The sequence below is a fragment of the Talpa europaea genome (genome assembly GCF_964194135.1).
Source record: "Talpa europaea genome assembly, chromosome: 7".
Taxonomy (NCBI): domain Eukaryota; kingdom Metazoa; phylum Chordata; class Mammalia; order Eulipotyphla; family Talpidae; genus Talpa; species Talpa europaea.
Genome location: NC_140074.1, coordinates 111292528 through 111310519, shown reverse-complemented (window position 1 = coordinate 111310519; position 17992 = coordinate 111292528). Strand labels below are relative to the sequence as shown.

At 40.0% G+C, this 17992-nt stretch overlaps 1 protein-coding gene across 1 annotated transcript in view; it reads left to right on the top strand.

Moving 5' to 3' along the window:
- ANKFN1 (ankyrin repeat and fibronectin type III domain containing 1) overlaps positions 1–17992 on the top strand; it is a gene marked incomplete at its 3' end in the record, with an annotated part of 361393 nt that overhangs the window by 331701 nt on the left and 11700 nt on the right. The window contains exons 18-19 of the mRNA XM_084238232.1: positions 7421–7587; positions 14785–14998. Of these exons, the coding sequence (XP_084094358.1) occupies positions 7421–7587; positions 14785–14998 (381 nt within the window). The remainder of the gene's footprint in view (positions 1–7420; positions 7588–14784; positions 14999–17992) is intronic.

Here is a 17992-nt window from a genome sequence, read left to right as displayed (position 1 = left end):
TGTTCTTTTCCAGAGGAAGGACAGTTATTAAAAGGAGCTTGAATCCAGAGCTTAAAAAATGAGGCTTGAGAGTCCTGGGTCTCCTATTATGTGGCACCACAATCACTTAACCTTTCTGCACCTTTTCTGTGTCAAATGATAAATAACATTGACCACACCACTTCCAAGGGTCCTCAATGTGAATGTGACCATTTAATGAGTTCCCCATCCAGAGAACATTATTAGCCCATGATATAACTGCATTGCTGTTGTGAAATACATTTTGGGTAAAGGCATTTCAATTCAAGTCATTAAGCAAACATATTGGGTGCCTACTATGGAGATTCAGAGGTGAATAAAATAAAAGCCCTGCCTTCAATGAGCTTTCTGTACAGTGGTAGGAGCAAAATATGAACACAAATTACTATTTAATGAGGTAGCGTGTACCCTGTATCAAAAGTATTGAGTGATATTGAGAAAAGAAAGCACAAAGAATAGATCAGAAAGTTGCCTAGAAGGAGAGGATATTTGAAGTGGGTGTAAAAATTGACAGGATGTTAATAATCATGGATAATAGGAAAAGCTTTTTTGCAAAGAGTGCAGAATATGCAAAGACATTAAAAGAAAAGAATTCAGAGCAGGAAAGGAACAAGTAGTTTGATTTGACTAGCTCAGAGAAATGATGTTAGGAATAGAACACAGGTTGTGCATAAAAGTTGGGGCCACTTGGGGCAGTATCTTAAGAGTCAGGCTGAGGACCCTATTTAAGATGGGTTTAAAGCAGAATTAGGGAACTATTTCAAAGGTTATTATAAAAGTCCAGTGTTAGGGTAGAGATAAAAAATAGGAAAAAAAAAACACAAATGTCATTTGGAGTAATCAATGAGTTTGGGTAACTGAATGTATGTCCCCATGGTTGTCAGTCTCAAAGAATATTAGGATATGCTGCCATTGCTATAAATAAGGAAGTCAGACATAAGAAGTGGTTTGGGGGATGGAAGAAAGTAATTCATTTAGCTCCAAATATCTTGAGTCAGAAGGAGCTAATTCAACAGTCAAGTGGACATGTCTGATTAGCAACAGAAGTGCAGGAGAAAAAATAATAAACTCAGAAATTTGGCTAATGTCTATTGATAATAGCTGAATTCATGAAAGTGAATGATTTCCCCAGGGATACTTAACTGACAGGGAAAATACTTCCTTGAAGAGTATACTGTGAGTCCATTCTGCATAAAATGGTCATTCCTGTTCCATCATCACAGGCAAAAATACATGAGATTCTTTTCCTAAGTCTCATTGGCCTTGGTAGGAACAATCAAATATATGGTATCAATCATATTAGTGATTAACTCCCACAGTCCTGGAGGACCAAGCCCCAAAGTTGTCCTCTCTACCCTGCTTTGGGGGAGGCTCATGCACTGTTATTGGGCCACCACATTTTGTCCTACTGTTGTTAGTCTCTATTCTACAATTTCTATCTCCATCCATTTGTTCATTAATTCATCACCATGTATTTATTAAGTAACCTACTACTTAATAAATTATTAAAGTACATTATTCCAAGTATTAGAGAATCAGTAATGGACAATATCCTCATGGAGCTTACATTCTAGTGAAGAAAACAAATAGTAAACCAATCATCAAAAAAAAATATTGTGAATGTCAGAGATTCATGAAGATCATGTTAAGTTTCCAGAAAAGACCACTTGGTTGGGCTTAATTCTGTTGGCATACATAATTCTATTGGTCTTTCCTAGGGACCAGGAGGAAATGTTGCTGATAGCAGGAAATTGACCTACTCCCTAATACAATACTTACTGTACTCCAGCACCAGCATCAACATTTTTTAAAATGTTGCTGGGCTGTAGTAAGAATAAGGACAAACTAATCCCCAAGCAATCTGAATTTACCAAAAGGCAGATTATCATAGCTACTTCCGCCATTACATATCATCCCACTAAGCATTTAACAATATCCTCTGTAGGATTGTAAGAGCTTTTTATAGTGAACCCAAGTCCCTCTTAAGAAAGATGCTAACCAATTTTTATTTTATTTTTATAAGTAGGAACTTCTATCTTCATAGATCAATAGCAAAGTGTGAAGAGACACACTAAGCATTTCTGAAAGGACAATGTTGTAACTTCAGCAGAACTCAGATTTTTAGTAACACCGAAATTCTAATAAAACTTGGAGAGGTGCAAATTATGGAATATGTAAGTGACAACAGAATAAAGGAATACATTATATTTCAGTTTCACTTGTATAAGTCATCCCTGTCTGGATGAAAGTATTTGAGATCTGGCAAACCCAACATGTTCCAGACAGTGGCCTGAGTGAATCATAAATAACTTGCTAACCAGCTATGGAAAACTGCATGTGTGCCTATTCCAACAAGGAATCTAGCAAGGACAAATTGATAAAGCTGCTTAGCCTCTGTCTCTTGGAGTGAAGACTAGACTGGGCAAACCCATCATGTATTTCTTCACAGCATTTCTAGTAGGAGGAGACAGGAAGACTGTCATACAGAAGAGTGTTGTGAGATCTCTCTAGCAGGGTTGAGCTGAGCAAAATGATAGAATATCTGTTACACAGCCTGAGAGCTGACATTCCCCCATTGTTTGGGTGGGGAGAGGGTAGCATTCCTCTGCAATAATAAAGCATGTACCTGGAAACTAAAAAAGGTCACTATTTATAGTGTTCCAGAGACAAAAGGCAAAGCAGCATTGTGAGTCTTTAGGAATGCTCATGGCTGGTGATGTGGCCTTGAGGGTTTTCCTAGCCTGCCCCAAGGTCATCCTGCCCTGACCCTGCAGGCAGTCAGAATGACAACAGGCCTACAATAAGGAAAGCTATATTTTATGATGTCCTTGGCTCTATGATTCATACTAAGTAGCCTAGAAAAAAAAACACTTTTTTAAAAGTAGGGAATTTAAAAAATATATTTTGAAGGCTGATACATATTTCATAATTCAGTACTTGGTTGCCTCTGCCATTCAACAAACAGTTACAGAACTTCTACTGTATGCCAAGGGTTGTGCTAGGTCTGGATATCCAGACATTAAATAGGTACAATCTTCTCACCAGAGGCCTAGAATTCCAGTAGAAGATACAGGTATCTATGCCAACAGTCCCACTACAACGAAAGTCATGCTAAAAGAGCTAGGCTGTTGAATTTCAGAGGAAAGATATGTAATCCTTCTTTATAGAGATAATAGTTTAGCTAAATCTTGAAGGATAAATAAACACTCAGAAAAGGCAGGCAGAAAAGGGTAACCATTATAAGCAGAAAGAACACCATGCACAAAGGCTTGGAGACCTGGGAAAATGTAGCTCAATTAAGAAAACTCCTAGTAGCTCATTGTAACTGCTGATTAAGGCATCTAGGAAAAGTGACAGGGGGGTGAAACTAAAAATTTCAAAGTTCGATATCATGAAAGTCCATTTATGCCACTGTAAAGCAGGCAGACTTTATCCTCCAGGCAATGGGGAGGCATTAAAAAAATTTTTTAAGGAACAAAATGGTATTATTGGTTTTCAGCAGCTCTGTGGAGGGTGGATTGCAGGAGAGCAAAGCAAAGTCTGTGAGACAGTGAAGAGACTGGTCCAGGAGGCAAAGAGAACCTGAAGCAAAATATCCCTGCCGGGGTATGGAAGAGAAAGCAGTCACAAAAGGAATTTAAGAGTTAAAATCAGTAAGACTTTGTGATTGATTTAATGTTGTTGAAAAGCAAGATGGAGGAGACAGAGTCTGAATAGGGTGCTGAGATGGATATTGTCGCCATCTACCAAAACAGGAAATATGAGGGGGAAACAGGTTTGGGGGAGGGGAGAGATGATGAGTATAGTTTGACAAATGATGAGTTTTGAGGTGCCTGTGGGATATCTAGGCAGTGAGCCTAATGTAATCCAGGCCACAGGCTTACAAGAAATGGCACTGTCTCAACCCTCATTCCTAATGCCCATTTTTCATGATTTAGTATACCAGTCCTGAATTCCAACTGTCAACTCATTCACTACCAGGAATCTTTAGAGGAGCATCTTGTGCCCAGGTTCTTTCTGACACAGGGCAAGGAATTATGGAACAAAACTGACCCCAGAAGGTAATCTTATTGATTACTTAGCTTGCAAACTAGATCACATGACCTAGAACAATGAAGTCTTTACCAAGTTAGAGATCTTTAGGGAAAATACCCTAGTATCGATCTCATCCTAATATCCTAACTATTAATTGCCTCATCCTTTCTTGGGAGATGGGGCAAAAGTGTCAACAAAAATTTATTTTGTACCTGATATGTGCCATAGGGTGAGCTAAGTACGTTACATATATTCTTTAACTCCAGATGAGCATTATGACCTTTCTTAGATATGAAGAAAATGGGGTTCCTAATGGTTATTCTCCTGTTACCAAAAAGGCAGTAAGTAGCAGAACCATGATTCAAACCCAAAGGTGTCCAATACCTAAGCCTGCTCTCCACTCTACTTACTCCTAACCTGATCTCTAATGTTGATGCTGACTATGTACGTGCAGAGGACTGCATTTTAGTATGACACTATCTTATATAGAAAAAAGAGGGAAAGAAAACACCACAGAAAATGAGCCTTAGTTGGTGAATTACTAACAAATCATGTGGTTCAGAGAATGCATTATTGTAGCCTTTATACCATTTTGTCTGTAAAATGCATGTGATTCACATTAGAAAAAAATTAGAAGCTTCCAGTCTATCCTCTCCTCCTCAGTGATGGCTACCAAATGTATCATTGCTAAACCACAAAAGACTATGTTAAAGTAACATTTGTTAAAGTAACATTAAAGGCTCTGGATAAAAACCACTAGAACGAAAAAGTGAAACGTTGTAGTTGAAAGGTTCGCAGAGCTGACTGTGGTGAGTGGCACGGGTGGTGTGGGCCTTGTGGGACCACCCACTGATCTCCACTTGATCCAGGGCTCCCACCGCAAGGAGACACAACAAGGGAAAGTTGTGGACACCCTGGCGTTTTAGAATTCAGATGGGACTGATAGTGTTTCTTTTAAAGAAATTCCTCGGAGCCTCTCTCTATCTTCCCAGCTATGTTTCAGAAAGAAAAGGAAAAGCTGGTTTTTTTGACAACTTTGTTTAGAAATGCAGGCTGGGATATACTTCACTCTCTTCACTCTCCAGCCAGGAGAGGACATCTGTCAAGTGCTAACAGGATATAATCCCTCCATGAAGGCATAAAGACACATTCAGGGAGCTGCAAGGGTCAAGAGTAAGCTACACAGTGAGGGTGACTCTTTCCTATAGAACTGCCATCCCCATCACAGATCTGAAACACACCCTTCGCAACAGGAAAGTCAAAGAGCACAATGAGGAAAGAGAGAAGAGGGCAGGAAAATGAGATTTTGGAGGGTCTTGCCTCCTCAGATCAGGGCATGCATTTATTTGTTCATTCAGTCAATAAACACTGAGTAGCTACCATGGGTCAGGGTTTGAGAAGGTATAGGAGACATGGTTCCTGCCCTCAAATCACATTCTAATACTGAGGCAGACAAGTAAACACTTAAGTACAATAAAACAGGGTAAGTATCCTGATTTATTTAGAAAAAGTGCTATAGGATGCCAAAAGAGAAAGAAACTGGTTCTGGCTAGAGGGGAGGAAATATCAGTGAGATTTCACTGAGAAGATATTCAAGCTCAATCTTCAAGAATCAGAAGCAGCTGGCCTGAAGGTACTGGTAAAAAATAGTATTTAAGGGTAAGGAAAAGGCTTGCTAAAAGTCTGCAAGTACAAAGGACTTGTGATGTGTTCAGCTTGACCACAGCTCAGGGTCAATGCAGGGGGAGAGGTGGAGCATGGTTGTCTGATGGAGCTGTGTCTTGAAGACACAGTCAAGTGCCCCAGCACAGGAACTTTCCTTGTGGTAGTAAGGTTTTCGGATTTGATCCTGAAGTTGAGAAGGTGCTCTGTCCTTCAGCAGGGAAGTAACATGAGAAGTAGATCATTTGGAGGGAGTTCAAGAGTCTGTCATTTGCTGAGAGGCGATATGAAATCAGTTTTTCCGCATGTCAGCAAGGAAGTGCTGGAGCAGAGGAAGGGGAAGGCAAGATAGATACCAGAGAGAAAAAACAACTCTAGAGCTGAGACTCCCTGAATGGAGGAACACCTTGGAACAGCACATAGTGAGTGAGCAGGGGCCACCAAAGGCCTCAGCCCAGTCTTCTCTTCAACCTGCGTATAGGGGGAACAAACAGAGCAGGTTACTGTTAGGCTCAACTGATAGTCTAGGAAGAAATCAAGCAAGGAAGCAGGCAGCGGTAAGCTGTGAATTGTAAGGTGCACAGAAATCTCTCAATATGCAGAGAAGTAAGGCTCTTCACTGACGCCTAGAGAACACAGCTTGCCCCATTTTGAAGCAGCATGGTTTTAGTTTTATTAAATGGTCAGGTCTGAGTCCTTAGAGCAGAAGCCCCAGGGTAGTATTTTGATGGACTTGCCAGAATTCCTCACTAAAGAAGCCAGAAAAAAAAATGTTTTCACAGATTCATTGAGTTATAACAGCCCTATTCCCCAAACATGGGACACATTGGTATGGTCAGAGATACAACGAAAAGGATGCCTGAGTCTCCAAATTTAACAATGTCCGGGAAGAGAGAGGTACCTCACTAGTGTGAACTGGGATGATTTTCTGATCCCACTAGAATCTGAAGTGGAGAGCCAGTAAAGGAAGTGTGGAAAGCCTGCCCACCTCAGGCTACCTACACAAGGCTCAATCCCACACTCCTCTGTCTCTCCTCCATGATTCCACAATGGAGGTGAAGGTTACACTCCTTCCTCTGGCCTCTGACCCACTATACTTTGAGGAAGGAAGGCCAAGATTGCTGAAGACAAAGTGGTGCGTCAGGGGATTCTTTATCCTTCCAGGGTAGCTAAGGAAGAGAGGCAGGTGGAAGACCAGAGTCCATCAAAATGGGTCTTTAGGCAAGTTTTCCAGTCAGAAAAAACAATATCCAGAGAAAAATTCATCTTGTATCTTATAGAACGTTGGGCTTTGGAAAGGAACAAGTAAGATGCACGCTCAAAATCAGACGTGGAAAGCAGACCTAGGTTTCAAATTGCTCTTTGGATTTTCTTCCTTTGAAGTGATGAGAAAACTTATTTTCCCAGAGATATATATACATGCACTCAAACCCAACTTAGGGGTTGAACATAAACTGTAGCTTGAGCCAACCCCACTTCCCCACACCTTACCAGGACTCAGTAAACCTTAAAAGGGAACACTGTCTGACTAAAGCCAGACAACTGGCCCCTTAAGAACACATTTATAATTTATTTATGGCTTAATATTTTCCACTGATAGGATTAATAAATCATGTTTTCATTCAACTTGTTTTCTCTGAGGTATGAATTTCTCTATTTTGATACCAGATCTTAACATGTTTTATTTTGCTTGTCTATTTTCCAGTTCATTTTTGCAGCTACAGGGAGAAATTTATTAGTCTGTATTGCCGCCTTTCTGCTGTTGTGGAACTGGATTCTCTGAATACCCAACAGTCCCTGAGGGAAGCAATCTCAGACAGCGAGGTTGCAGCTGCCAAACAAAGACACCAGCAAGTTTTAGATTTCATTCAGGTAATAGTTTGTTTCTTCTGAGGTAACAGGAAGGGGGCAAGATGGGAAAGAACAGCAATCTGGGCTGATTTAAATATCAGAGTATGCAAGTAGCCATTGATTTGGTTAAAATGTGGGACTTGGGGAAATGTGAGTTTTAAAACAAAGGCTTAAGAAAAAGCTGTAGATAAATCATAGTAAGAGCTGCACCAGCCAAGGGGTGGGTTGGGGTGGGGTAGATAGAAGTGGCGTCCCACATTGACGAGAAAACCCACTGCCAGATGTAGTGATAAGAATACAATTACCCAGTGGCCCACTGACAATTCCAGCAGAAAGAAAAATTGAAACTCAGATACCTCCAAAGCAAAAGCGAAGGAAATAATCCAAATAATCTTTATGTTGACCCAAGACTAGTCTGACCTAAGATTCTTCTTGCTTTCTCTCTAACAAAGTTGACACTTGTATGTGTGACTCAATCAGAAAATGTGTTCCCTGTCCACAGTCTTGTCTGAAAAGGCCTTAGTTGGCACCTCATGAAAGGGTGAGAGTTTGTAACCAGTAGTCAAGAGAACGTGTATCTGTTCTGAAATTGCTTCTAAATCCCTTGGGCAAATCTTAGGATCTTGTACCTATGTGTTACTCAATTCACAAAATGAGTATAATAACAATAACCTCCTGATGAATATCACTATAGCATAAATGCAGATCAATTTGATTACTACCAGGTACCAGGCACTGTATGGGAGAGACAAAGTTGAATAATACACAGTCCCTGACCTGAAGGAGTTTAAAATCCATTAAGTTAGACAAAATAATGTGTGCAAATACTACTTGCAAAATGTTAGGTGCCAAAAGGGAAGTATAAAAAAAGAAGTTCTATGACAGTACAAAGAATTAAAATTTCCTTAAATGTGTAGGTATAAGAAAAACTGCCATAAAGGGTATAACTGATACCTGAGCTGGGCATAGAGGAGTAAGTGAGACTGTGGTGAGGAGAAATAGACTGAGGGACATTGGAAGAAAAAGTATAAACAGATAAGGCAGAGAGTGAAAAAATAGAATTTGGGGAATGATAACTACTACTATTGGGGCAAAACTGAGTGAAGGTCAATAGTGAGAAATTAGACAAGAATGATAGTAGCAATTAAATCAGAGCACAAAGACTTTTAAAGACCAAAGTAAGAAATTTGCACTTTATTCTGTAGCAAATAGGGACTTATAAAGATTTGGAGAAAGTTAAGCTACAGATGATCATAACTGTTTAGGGTAGATAGATGTAAGAAGGGCGCTGGGGGTGTCTCTCCCAGAACATGGTATGGCCAAATTGGTTGTTCACAGTAAGCAAGCACCCATTCTCAATGGTCATGCTCACTAAATAATTTGCATAGCATTCTCACTAAATTTGCATAGCATGCTCACTAAATAATTTGCATAGCATTCCTGGATTTAAGAAGACACTAAGGGCAGGGAGATAAGAAATAACAAAGACCTAACAAGAGGAAATGCTATGAATCTGGGGCAAATCTAAGTCCCAGTCTCCTCAAGTATAAATTAGGGATGATAATAATGGTACTACTTCACAGTGCTACTGAGGAATTCAAGAAGATAATGCATATAAAAGCACTCAACAAAGTTTCTGCTACAATAGGTATATAACCAATTGTATATTCATTTTGTTATTCATTAATAAAAAGGGGAATGTTTTTGAAACATGGATATGCAAGATTTCCAAGTACTCAGAAGAAGATATTACAATACACTTGCACTGTAGTTAGCAAACAAATCTTTAGGATTAATTTATTTCTCTCACCAATACCTTAGGTGACTTCTCAGATGAAATATAAACCTTTCAAAAAAATTACTTGTTCTCTTAACCTGAGCCTATAGTATTTATAATTCAAAATGTTTACATCGTTTATTTTATTTCCAGTAAAAATGGAACATGGCTGGGGGGAGATGTGGGGAAAGTAAGAATGAAGTATGAGAAGAATATGAAAGACTGACTTATCTTTTGAACTCAAGAAAAGGGACAGTGGAGCATATTAAGATTAATGACCAGGAGTCGATTAGTATACATTATTACTTCTGATAAACTCTGGAGTATCAAGCAATTCATTTGCTCCTCAGGGGCCTCAGTTTCCTCGTATGTAAAATGAAAAGATTGGAGTAGATGACTCTAAGGGCCTGGATGGCTCTAACATTTTAGGATTGAACAACCATAAATATGTTTAGAGAAACCCTTCTCTAAACCTTTCTGCTTTAGTCCACTCATGCCCACCTGAATCTATTATGTTCATCCAACAAGAAGGCTAACTTTCTTGAGTTTGTCACACACAAAGAACCCCTCCAGGAGTTCCTGGCTCCTTTCTTTTTCACTTAGTCTAGGACTCCACTGCCTTTTTCTCTTTTCCTTTCATCATACTATTAAGTGGAATGGATAAAGGCAGGCCAGGCCAGGCCAGGCATTCTTCAAAGTTCTAGTCTTCTCTGGTCTCCCAAAGCAAGAAACTTGAGAACCCCCTCTGCATACTCTCTTTCCAGTCGGCCAGGTACACGTAGACTTGGATAACAGCCAATTCCCAAAAGATTCAAAAAATAACTTCTCAGCCAGGGTAAAACCAGACCACTTCCCTGCACCCATAGCCGTCAATGAGCGGCTTGCTCCACCCAACTTGGATAACTTCATGGGCCGGAGACAATATCATCTCTCGCCTTATCTATGTGGGGCTTCTCGGTCTCTCTGTCTCAGAATAAAAACCAGCTGCAGCCACTCACCCACTGGTGTTCACAGCTCGGCCCACCGCACACCGTCACCGGCAGAGGGGACCGCCAGCCGTGAGAGCATTTGTATGATTCCAGATCTAAGACAGTGTTGAAGTCACTACACAAACCAAACATTGTAAAGAGCAAGGGAGTCTATGTAAATACAGTGGAGGAAAAGAAGCCAAAGAGTGCAGCCAGAATGGGGGAGGGCTGGGCCAGGGGAGGTGTAGAAAATCACAGATAAGGTATACAGCTTTACAGACAGCACACGCAGCAGAAATGTCAAATTGTGGAGACTTGGAGCTTGGCATATTTTGAGCTGCTAAAGCCTAAAGGGCAATTAGGCTATAATTTATATACTGTAATGCTTCAAATGCTCCTAAGCTGTTATAGAAACACAGCTCATTAAATATAGCCAATCTATCATCCCCTCAAGCACCTTGTAACTGTGCTGTGAGAAAACCAATCACCTTTATATTTTAATAAAAATATTATCTTGCCTGAGTACAGAGAAAGGGGTATAATTTATGGGATGAAAACCAAAAATTTTTAAGGTCAGAGTGAGAAATGGATGCAGAACTTTTAACCAACAGACCTAGAGAGTTCATGGTCTTTCTTTCTAAAAATATGTCAGCAAGTCTTTAGAAGCTGAATTTGGACCTTAAAATCAGGGGGATTATGTTGTCAGTTATTTTTAGATCAACAGTATAAGGTAAAATGGGTGAAAATTGCACCTCTTTTAGAGCTACTTAGCAAAGTCTCTTAAATTTAGTTCACAGGCCTCTTGTACCTGTTTTTCATTTCTCTTGTTAGTACCTCTTCACTTCACCGCTGAGAGAAATTAAGAAGCCCACATTGTTTCTATACACAATTTTAACAATCTCTGCACTAAATCTCACTACCCATCCTCAGCAATATAAACGAAACAATATTACCCAAAAATAAGTAGATTATTATTAAAAATTGTATTAGTGTCCCAGGACTGCTATTACAAATTACCACAAACTGGACAGCATTCAAGCAACAAAAATTTGTTCTTTCATGATTCTGGAGGACAGAAATCTGAAATCATGGTGTTGCTAGGGCCACACTCCCTCTGGAGGCTTCACAGGAGAATCTCTTCTCAATTTCACCTGCTTCTGGGGGGTTTGGCATTCTTGGACTTGTAGCCACATCACCTCCATCTCACTTCTGTGGCCACATGGTTTCCTTCTCTTCATTCTGCCAAATCTCTCTCTTCCTCACTTTTTTTTTTAAAGATTTATTTATTTTTATACAAGAACCGGGGTACAGGCCAGATGTGTGGGAGGGTGAGAGGATTCACCAGAGACAGAGCAGGGAACAGAATAGGCAGACTGACAAAATACACTGCTGAGGGGAGCGGCGGGCAAGACGGGAGGGGTCTGCTGCGCCATGTGGGATTCTCACCGGCCAGCTGGGATCGAATGTGGACAGCTTCACAGTGTAGCACTCAACCACCTAATCCACCAGGGAGGCACTCTCTCTTCCTCACTCTTATAATAATGCTCTTATGAGGACATTTGTCATTGGAATTAGGACCCACCCAGATAATCCAGGGTAAATTTCTCCTCTCAGAATCCTTAACTTGATCACGTTTTGTGCCACATAATATAATGTTTACTCTTTAATTCCAAAGATTAAGACATGGCTAGGTCTCTTGGGAAGTAACATTCAGACCATTACAATAGTCATGATCATCATGACAACTTGAAACTTTATATATAGTTTACAAGGTACACTAAATTACATTATCTTACTTAATCCTCATAATAACTCTGTTCAAGGGTAGAGATCTAGAGAATGATGTAACCATTAATTTATTGAGCAATCATTTATTGAGTAACTACTCAGCACAGCCAAGGGTCTTAGTCCTTGGCAGGCACAATGAAAAGTGTCCACAGTCATATAGTACATTTAAAATAACCTTGAAGGCCTCCCCTGCTGGTGCAAGTGGTTGAGCGCCACACTGTGAAGCTGTCCGCAGCTTCTGCAGCACTGGTTTGATCCCAGCCAGCCAGCGAAGATCCCACATGGCACAACAGACCTCTCCTGTCACGCCTGCTGCTCCCCTCAACAGTGTATTTCATCAGTCTGCCTGTTCTGTTCCCCGCTCTGTCTCTAGTGAGTCCTCTCACCCTCCTGCAGATCTGGCCTGGACCCCAGTTCTTGTATAAATAAATAAATGTTTTTAAAAAATAAAAATAACCTTGAGACAGGAGTATACTACATGAGATATGACCAATAAAGGCCAGAAGAGACAGTAACAATCCCACTAAGGTCATGTGTCTGAGTTTCACCTGGGACTCCTACTTTGTCTTTACCCATTGAGTTTCAGGGTTCTCCCTTCACAATGGCTCAATTCCTCTTTCATGGGCCTGCCCACTGCTCAATCTCCTGCTCCTCTCACCAAGCTAACAAAGTCTAAACCTCAACCTTGTGCTTTCATTACCATCTCTGAATATTCTGATAAATCCTGTCACCCTAGGATAGAACTAGAAAGCAAGGGAAGGTGGCTACCGACCACACATTGGCATCCACTTGCTTGTGGCAGCTTGCCTATCACTCAACATGGCAGACTGTCAGTTTCAGTTTCTGTCTTTGTTGGAAATGCCAGGTTTGTGGCTATTCTTCAAAGAGTGGGGTTTCCGAAATACTTTTCTATTTTATTTTAATTTTTTTCCTATTTCAGAAAAAAATACACATTACAATGAACAAAGTTTAAATCATGTAGAGAACCATAAAGACATAACTGCTTCCCAGAAATAATCACTGATTATATTTCACCAAATAGATATAATTTTCCTATAAATGCTATGTTGCTTAAGAAAAACTTTTGTTACTAGTGTTTTGTAAACCTGTATCATTCATTTACCTAATTACTCTGTTTTTCCACTGTTTAGATATCCTATAATCTATTTAACTGTTTTCCTTTCCCATGGCTATTTACATTGATTCCTCATCTATGATATGAGGAAATACAGAGTTCATCAATTAGATCTATCACCTAATTCACAGTAGGACAGCAAGAAGCTGAACCAGAAAAGCAGCTATTGTCACATGAGGGGAAGGTTATTTAAATCTCTTTTCCATTTCCTTCAAAATCCCACCAAAAGTGAAATCTTATGTATTGCATGCATGTCTCTGTGTGTGTCTGTGCGTATAGGGTTTCAGTACAGATTAAAGCCCTAAAGAAGAAATTTAAAAAATAAAATATAACACTGAGTAGTCCCTTATCTTTAAAATTTCTATAATTAGAGGCAGTGAATATTTTCTATATGGATGCTCAGTGACACCGACTTTCCAAATATTCTTTAATAATAAATCATAAAGTGTCACAGCTGGAAGGGATCTTTGACATCATCTAGTCCAACCTCCTCTTCTTACAGTTGAGTAAATGGACTCCCAAAAATTAGTGGTTTGCCTAAGGGACCAAGTAAAATCAGATACAAAGCTTGTCCCATAGGCCCCTATCTGGATACTATGAAAAAATGTCTAACTAAAGTCCCCCTCTAGAGACAGTCACAATAACCAGAAAGTTACTGGCCAGTGCCTATTAAGAACTGGAAGAACTTATGCCATCTACAGAGATAGAAACAAAAATATAAGTGGCTTTCATTAATAGTAGGCTTCAGAGAAATGAATGTTGTTCTAGGATCACTTTGATAGCCCAAAAATCAAAATGGTAATGCTCTAAAATGGGCTACCCTAAAAACATAAGGATATTAAAGTTACTGAGGAATAACTTGCTTAGGCTGTTTTATACTTTAGAAATACCTATTTTATATATTAAAAGTAACAAATGTAATATGTAAACTTATTTCTTTCTGTTACAGTAAGTCTAATAATCCCTGCTTGGCAAATATTCCAATAAAGCTTTTTTTCTAGTTCACTTATAAGAGTTAAAACTGTATTTCAAGTATTCTAAAATTAAATTTTATCATATACCTTCCCGACACTATCCTAATGAGGAATATTTCACATATCCCAAGAATTTATCAGCCCTTATGTGTGAGAAATATACCGAACTGTTTCACAGAGTACTTTCAAATTTGTCATTTCACCCAATTATCATAGTAGTCCTGTCAGAAATAGGAGAGAGATTTTGTCCACACTTTACAAATGAGGCAGCAAAGACTCAAAGAGGTCGACTGACTTTCCAAAGGATTTTACAGAGCTACTGAGTTTTGGATCCCAGCTGGAATCCAGGTCTTCCATGATTTGCACTAAACAACATAGCCTCTCCATTTAAATTATGAAAGACCCACAAGATTACAATGAACAAGTATTTCTTGCCTAGCAGACCTATGTTGAGAGTATTTTATTCTTGCTTAAACCAATACGGTAGAAAACGGACCACCTTAGACTCTCAGGGAAATTTAATCCACTTTAATTGTTGTTTGATACCTTCATGTCTTTTACTATTTTATTCCAAAGCAAATAGATGAAGTCTGGCGTGAAATGAGGTGGATCATGGATGCTCTGCAGTATGCAAGATACAAACAGCCAAATTCTGGCTTACCCATCACTAAGCTGCTCGACCCCTCGGCTGAGCAGAACCTAAAGAAGATCAACTCCACATCATCACATATAGATTGTCTTCCATCCCCATCCCCATCCCCAGAGATGCACAGAAGAAAAGCAGTGAGTGGTAAGCAATAGGACCTAAAGTTTCTATATTTCTTTTTTTTTAATTTATTTATTTATGCATACAAGAACTGGGGGTGCAGGCTAGAGGTGCAGGGAGGGGGGGTGAGAGGATTCACCAGAGACAGAGAGAGGAACAGGAAAGGCGGATCTATTGAAATACACTGCTGAGGGGAGCAGCGGGCGAGACAGGAGAGGTCTGCTGTACCATGTGGGGCAGCTCCCTGGCCTGGGATCGAACTCATGCTGCAGTGGCTGCAGACAGCTCCACAGCACTGAAACTTAACCCCTTGCACCACCAGGGAGGCCCAAGTTTCTACATCTCAATTATACATTCTTGGTCCTCTCTCCACTGATGAGGTTTTTTGTGCAGAGATATTGGTCCCAGCGAGCAGTAGGAAATACTGTTCTCTGGTAAGAGTCTAAAGGTATAAAAAACCAGTGAAGGAATCAGAAACTAACCTGAAATCAACACCATTTAGGGGTGGTAGATTCTGTCCAGTTCTTTTTTTTTTTTTTTAAGATTTATTTATTTATACAAGCACTGGGTACAGTCAGAAGCACGGGAGGGTGTAAGGATTCACCAGAGCCAGAGTGGGGAGCAGAACAGAGAGAAGGACCGAAGTACACTGCTGAGGGGAGCAGTGGGCGGCAGGAGAGGTCTGTTGCGCCGTGCGGGACCCTTGCCGGTGGCTGGGGATCGAACCTGTGCTACAGAGGCTGCCAGCAGCTTCGCAGCCCAGGGCTCAACCACTGCGCCACCAGGGGAGGCCCTCTGTCCAGTTCTTATTCAAGCTTCCAGATACAAAACAACATAGAGTAGGGGTGAGGCTGCAGAAATGCAGAATGGAGACAGCAGTGCCAGGTGAGGGCCAGGTCAGCCAAGGGAATCTGACCAAAACCACGTAAGAAAGGAGAACAGGTCCACTCTCTAGTAAATAGGGCCTGACAGGAATTGGGCAGGCAGTAGGTCCCAGTCTGGCTAAGAGTTCAAGGCAAACTTCCCACCCTCGGGACACCAATGTCCTGGGGTGGAAGGTGGGAAAGAGAAACCTTGGATAGACTAGAATCCTGACACCGAGGCCAAATAAATTGGTTGGCCTTATCCTGAATACAACGAGAGGAGACAACTTACAGACAAGCTGGAGGTGCCTAGCAATTAGCTCTTGGGAATAAAGTTTGAGTTCATGTGAAAAATCTAACCAAAAAAACATGGGTGGGTTAACAGAAATTTCTACAAAACACCTTTATGCTTATAAGCATACCAGTCAAAGGCAATATAATGCTCTTGCCTAGGACATGTGGCCATTTTTCCAGCCAATTAAAATAATGGCATTCAAAGCATCTTTTTTTTTATTCTGTAGCTCATAAGCGCCCCCATTTTTAAGCATTACAGTAATAATATTATAAAAATCAGTTCTGAAATGTGGGCTTGCCCTATAGGGGGCAGCATGGTGCAGCAGAAAGACCTTGGATTTATTGTAGAAAGTAGAGCCCTGGATTCAAATCCCAGCTTTATTTTACTAGCTGTATGAACTTGAACAGATTACTACTTCTGAGTCTCTGTTTCCACATATTAAATGAGCATAATAATATCTACACTTTGAAGAGCTGCTTGTAAATAAAATCATCCATGTTAGAGATGCATGGCACATAATACACAATAAATTGTGGTACTATAATTAATGTTATTGCTCTTAATTAGAAAACATTGGTGGGGATATGAGCCTTTCCTATAAGTGAGTTTGTGTGTGCTCATATACGTTAAACAGCTCAGTATCTAAAACTCAAAATTGGCCAGGGGAAAAACTTGAGAGACAGCTCATTTATATTATAAAAGGTTCTATGATTTACTAAGTAATTCCACAAAGGAATTAAATAGAGTTCCTTGTGTACACTTGCTTGTATTCCCTCTGCATTGGAATACACACTCCCTGCCAGAAGCTAGTTTAAAGGGAGAGACACACATTAAGCAAAAATTTCATGAAATTCATATGTACTATGATAAGGATATGTATATGGTGTTATGGATCTATTAGTGGTGTTGATCATAAACTTTTAAGATCAAAGACAGCTTCCTAAAGGAGGTAACAGAGTCAAGTATTGAGGGTAAGCAGGAGTTGATTACATAAGAGAACATTATAGGCAGAGAAAATAGAATGTACAATTATGTTATAGTTTAGGAAACTGCAAGCAGCCTGCCTGAACCCAGGAGTCGAAGGCATTGTTCCTCTTTTTTTTTTCACTGAAAAAAATATTTATTGGTTACCCACTACATGCCAGGTATTCTTCAAAGTAACAGGGATATGGTGGTAAAGCAAAGTCTCTGCTCCCACAGAGTATACATTCTAGAAAGAGGGACAAACAATGTAAGCGTAAACACGGTAATTTCAGAGAGTGAAAATTCCAGTGAACTATATGACACACAACAGCAATCAGGGTGGGCAGAGAATGTATTGAACTCACTAGGATGATCAGCAGAAACCTATCTATGTATGTCACATTTGACTGACCATTGAAAAAGCAATGTACAAGATCTCTCAGAGCAATGCAAAGATCTCGAGTTGGAACATTCCAGGCAACAAAACAGCAAAAGACCCTGAGATGGATGAGGGATAGAAAGGCAGCCCGTCCCACGGGAGAGGGGTTAGTGGTGAGAGAAAGGGTGGAGAGAAAGGCCGAGACCAGATCAAACAGGGGTCTCTACACCATGATAAGAAATTAGGGTTTTATTCTACTTGTGATGGAAAGTAACTGGACACTTTAAAGAAAGGATTGATACCATCTAAATTACTCTTTAAAATTAAATCTGGCTGTTGTATGAAGAGAGGATACAGGAACAATATTGGAAGCACAGAAATCAACTAATAGGAAACTATTAACAGAAGAAATGCCAAGTTTTTTGTCTTGGGTGCCTCAGGGTATCATGATGTCATTTACCAAAAAAAGAAAAAAAAAAGGTTACATAGGAGAAACAAGCTTGGGTGGTTGGGCATGC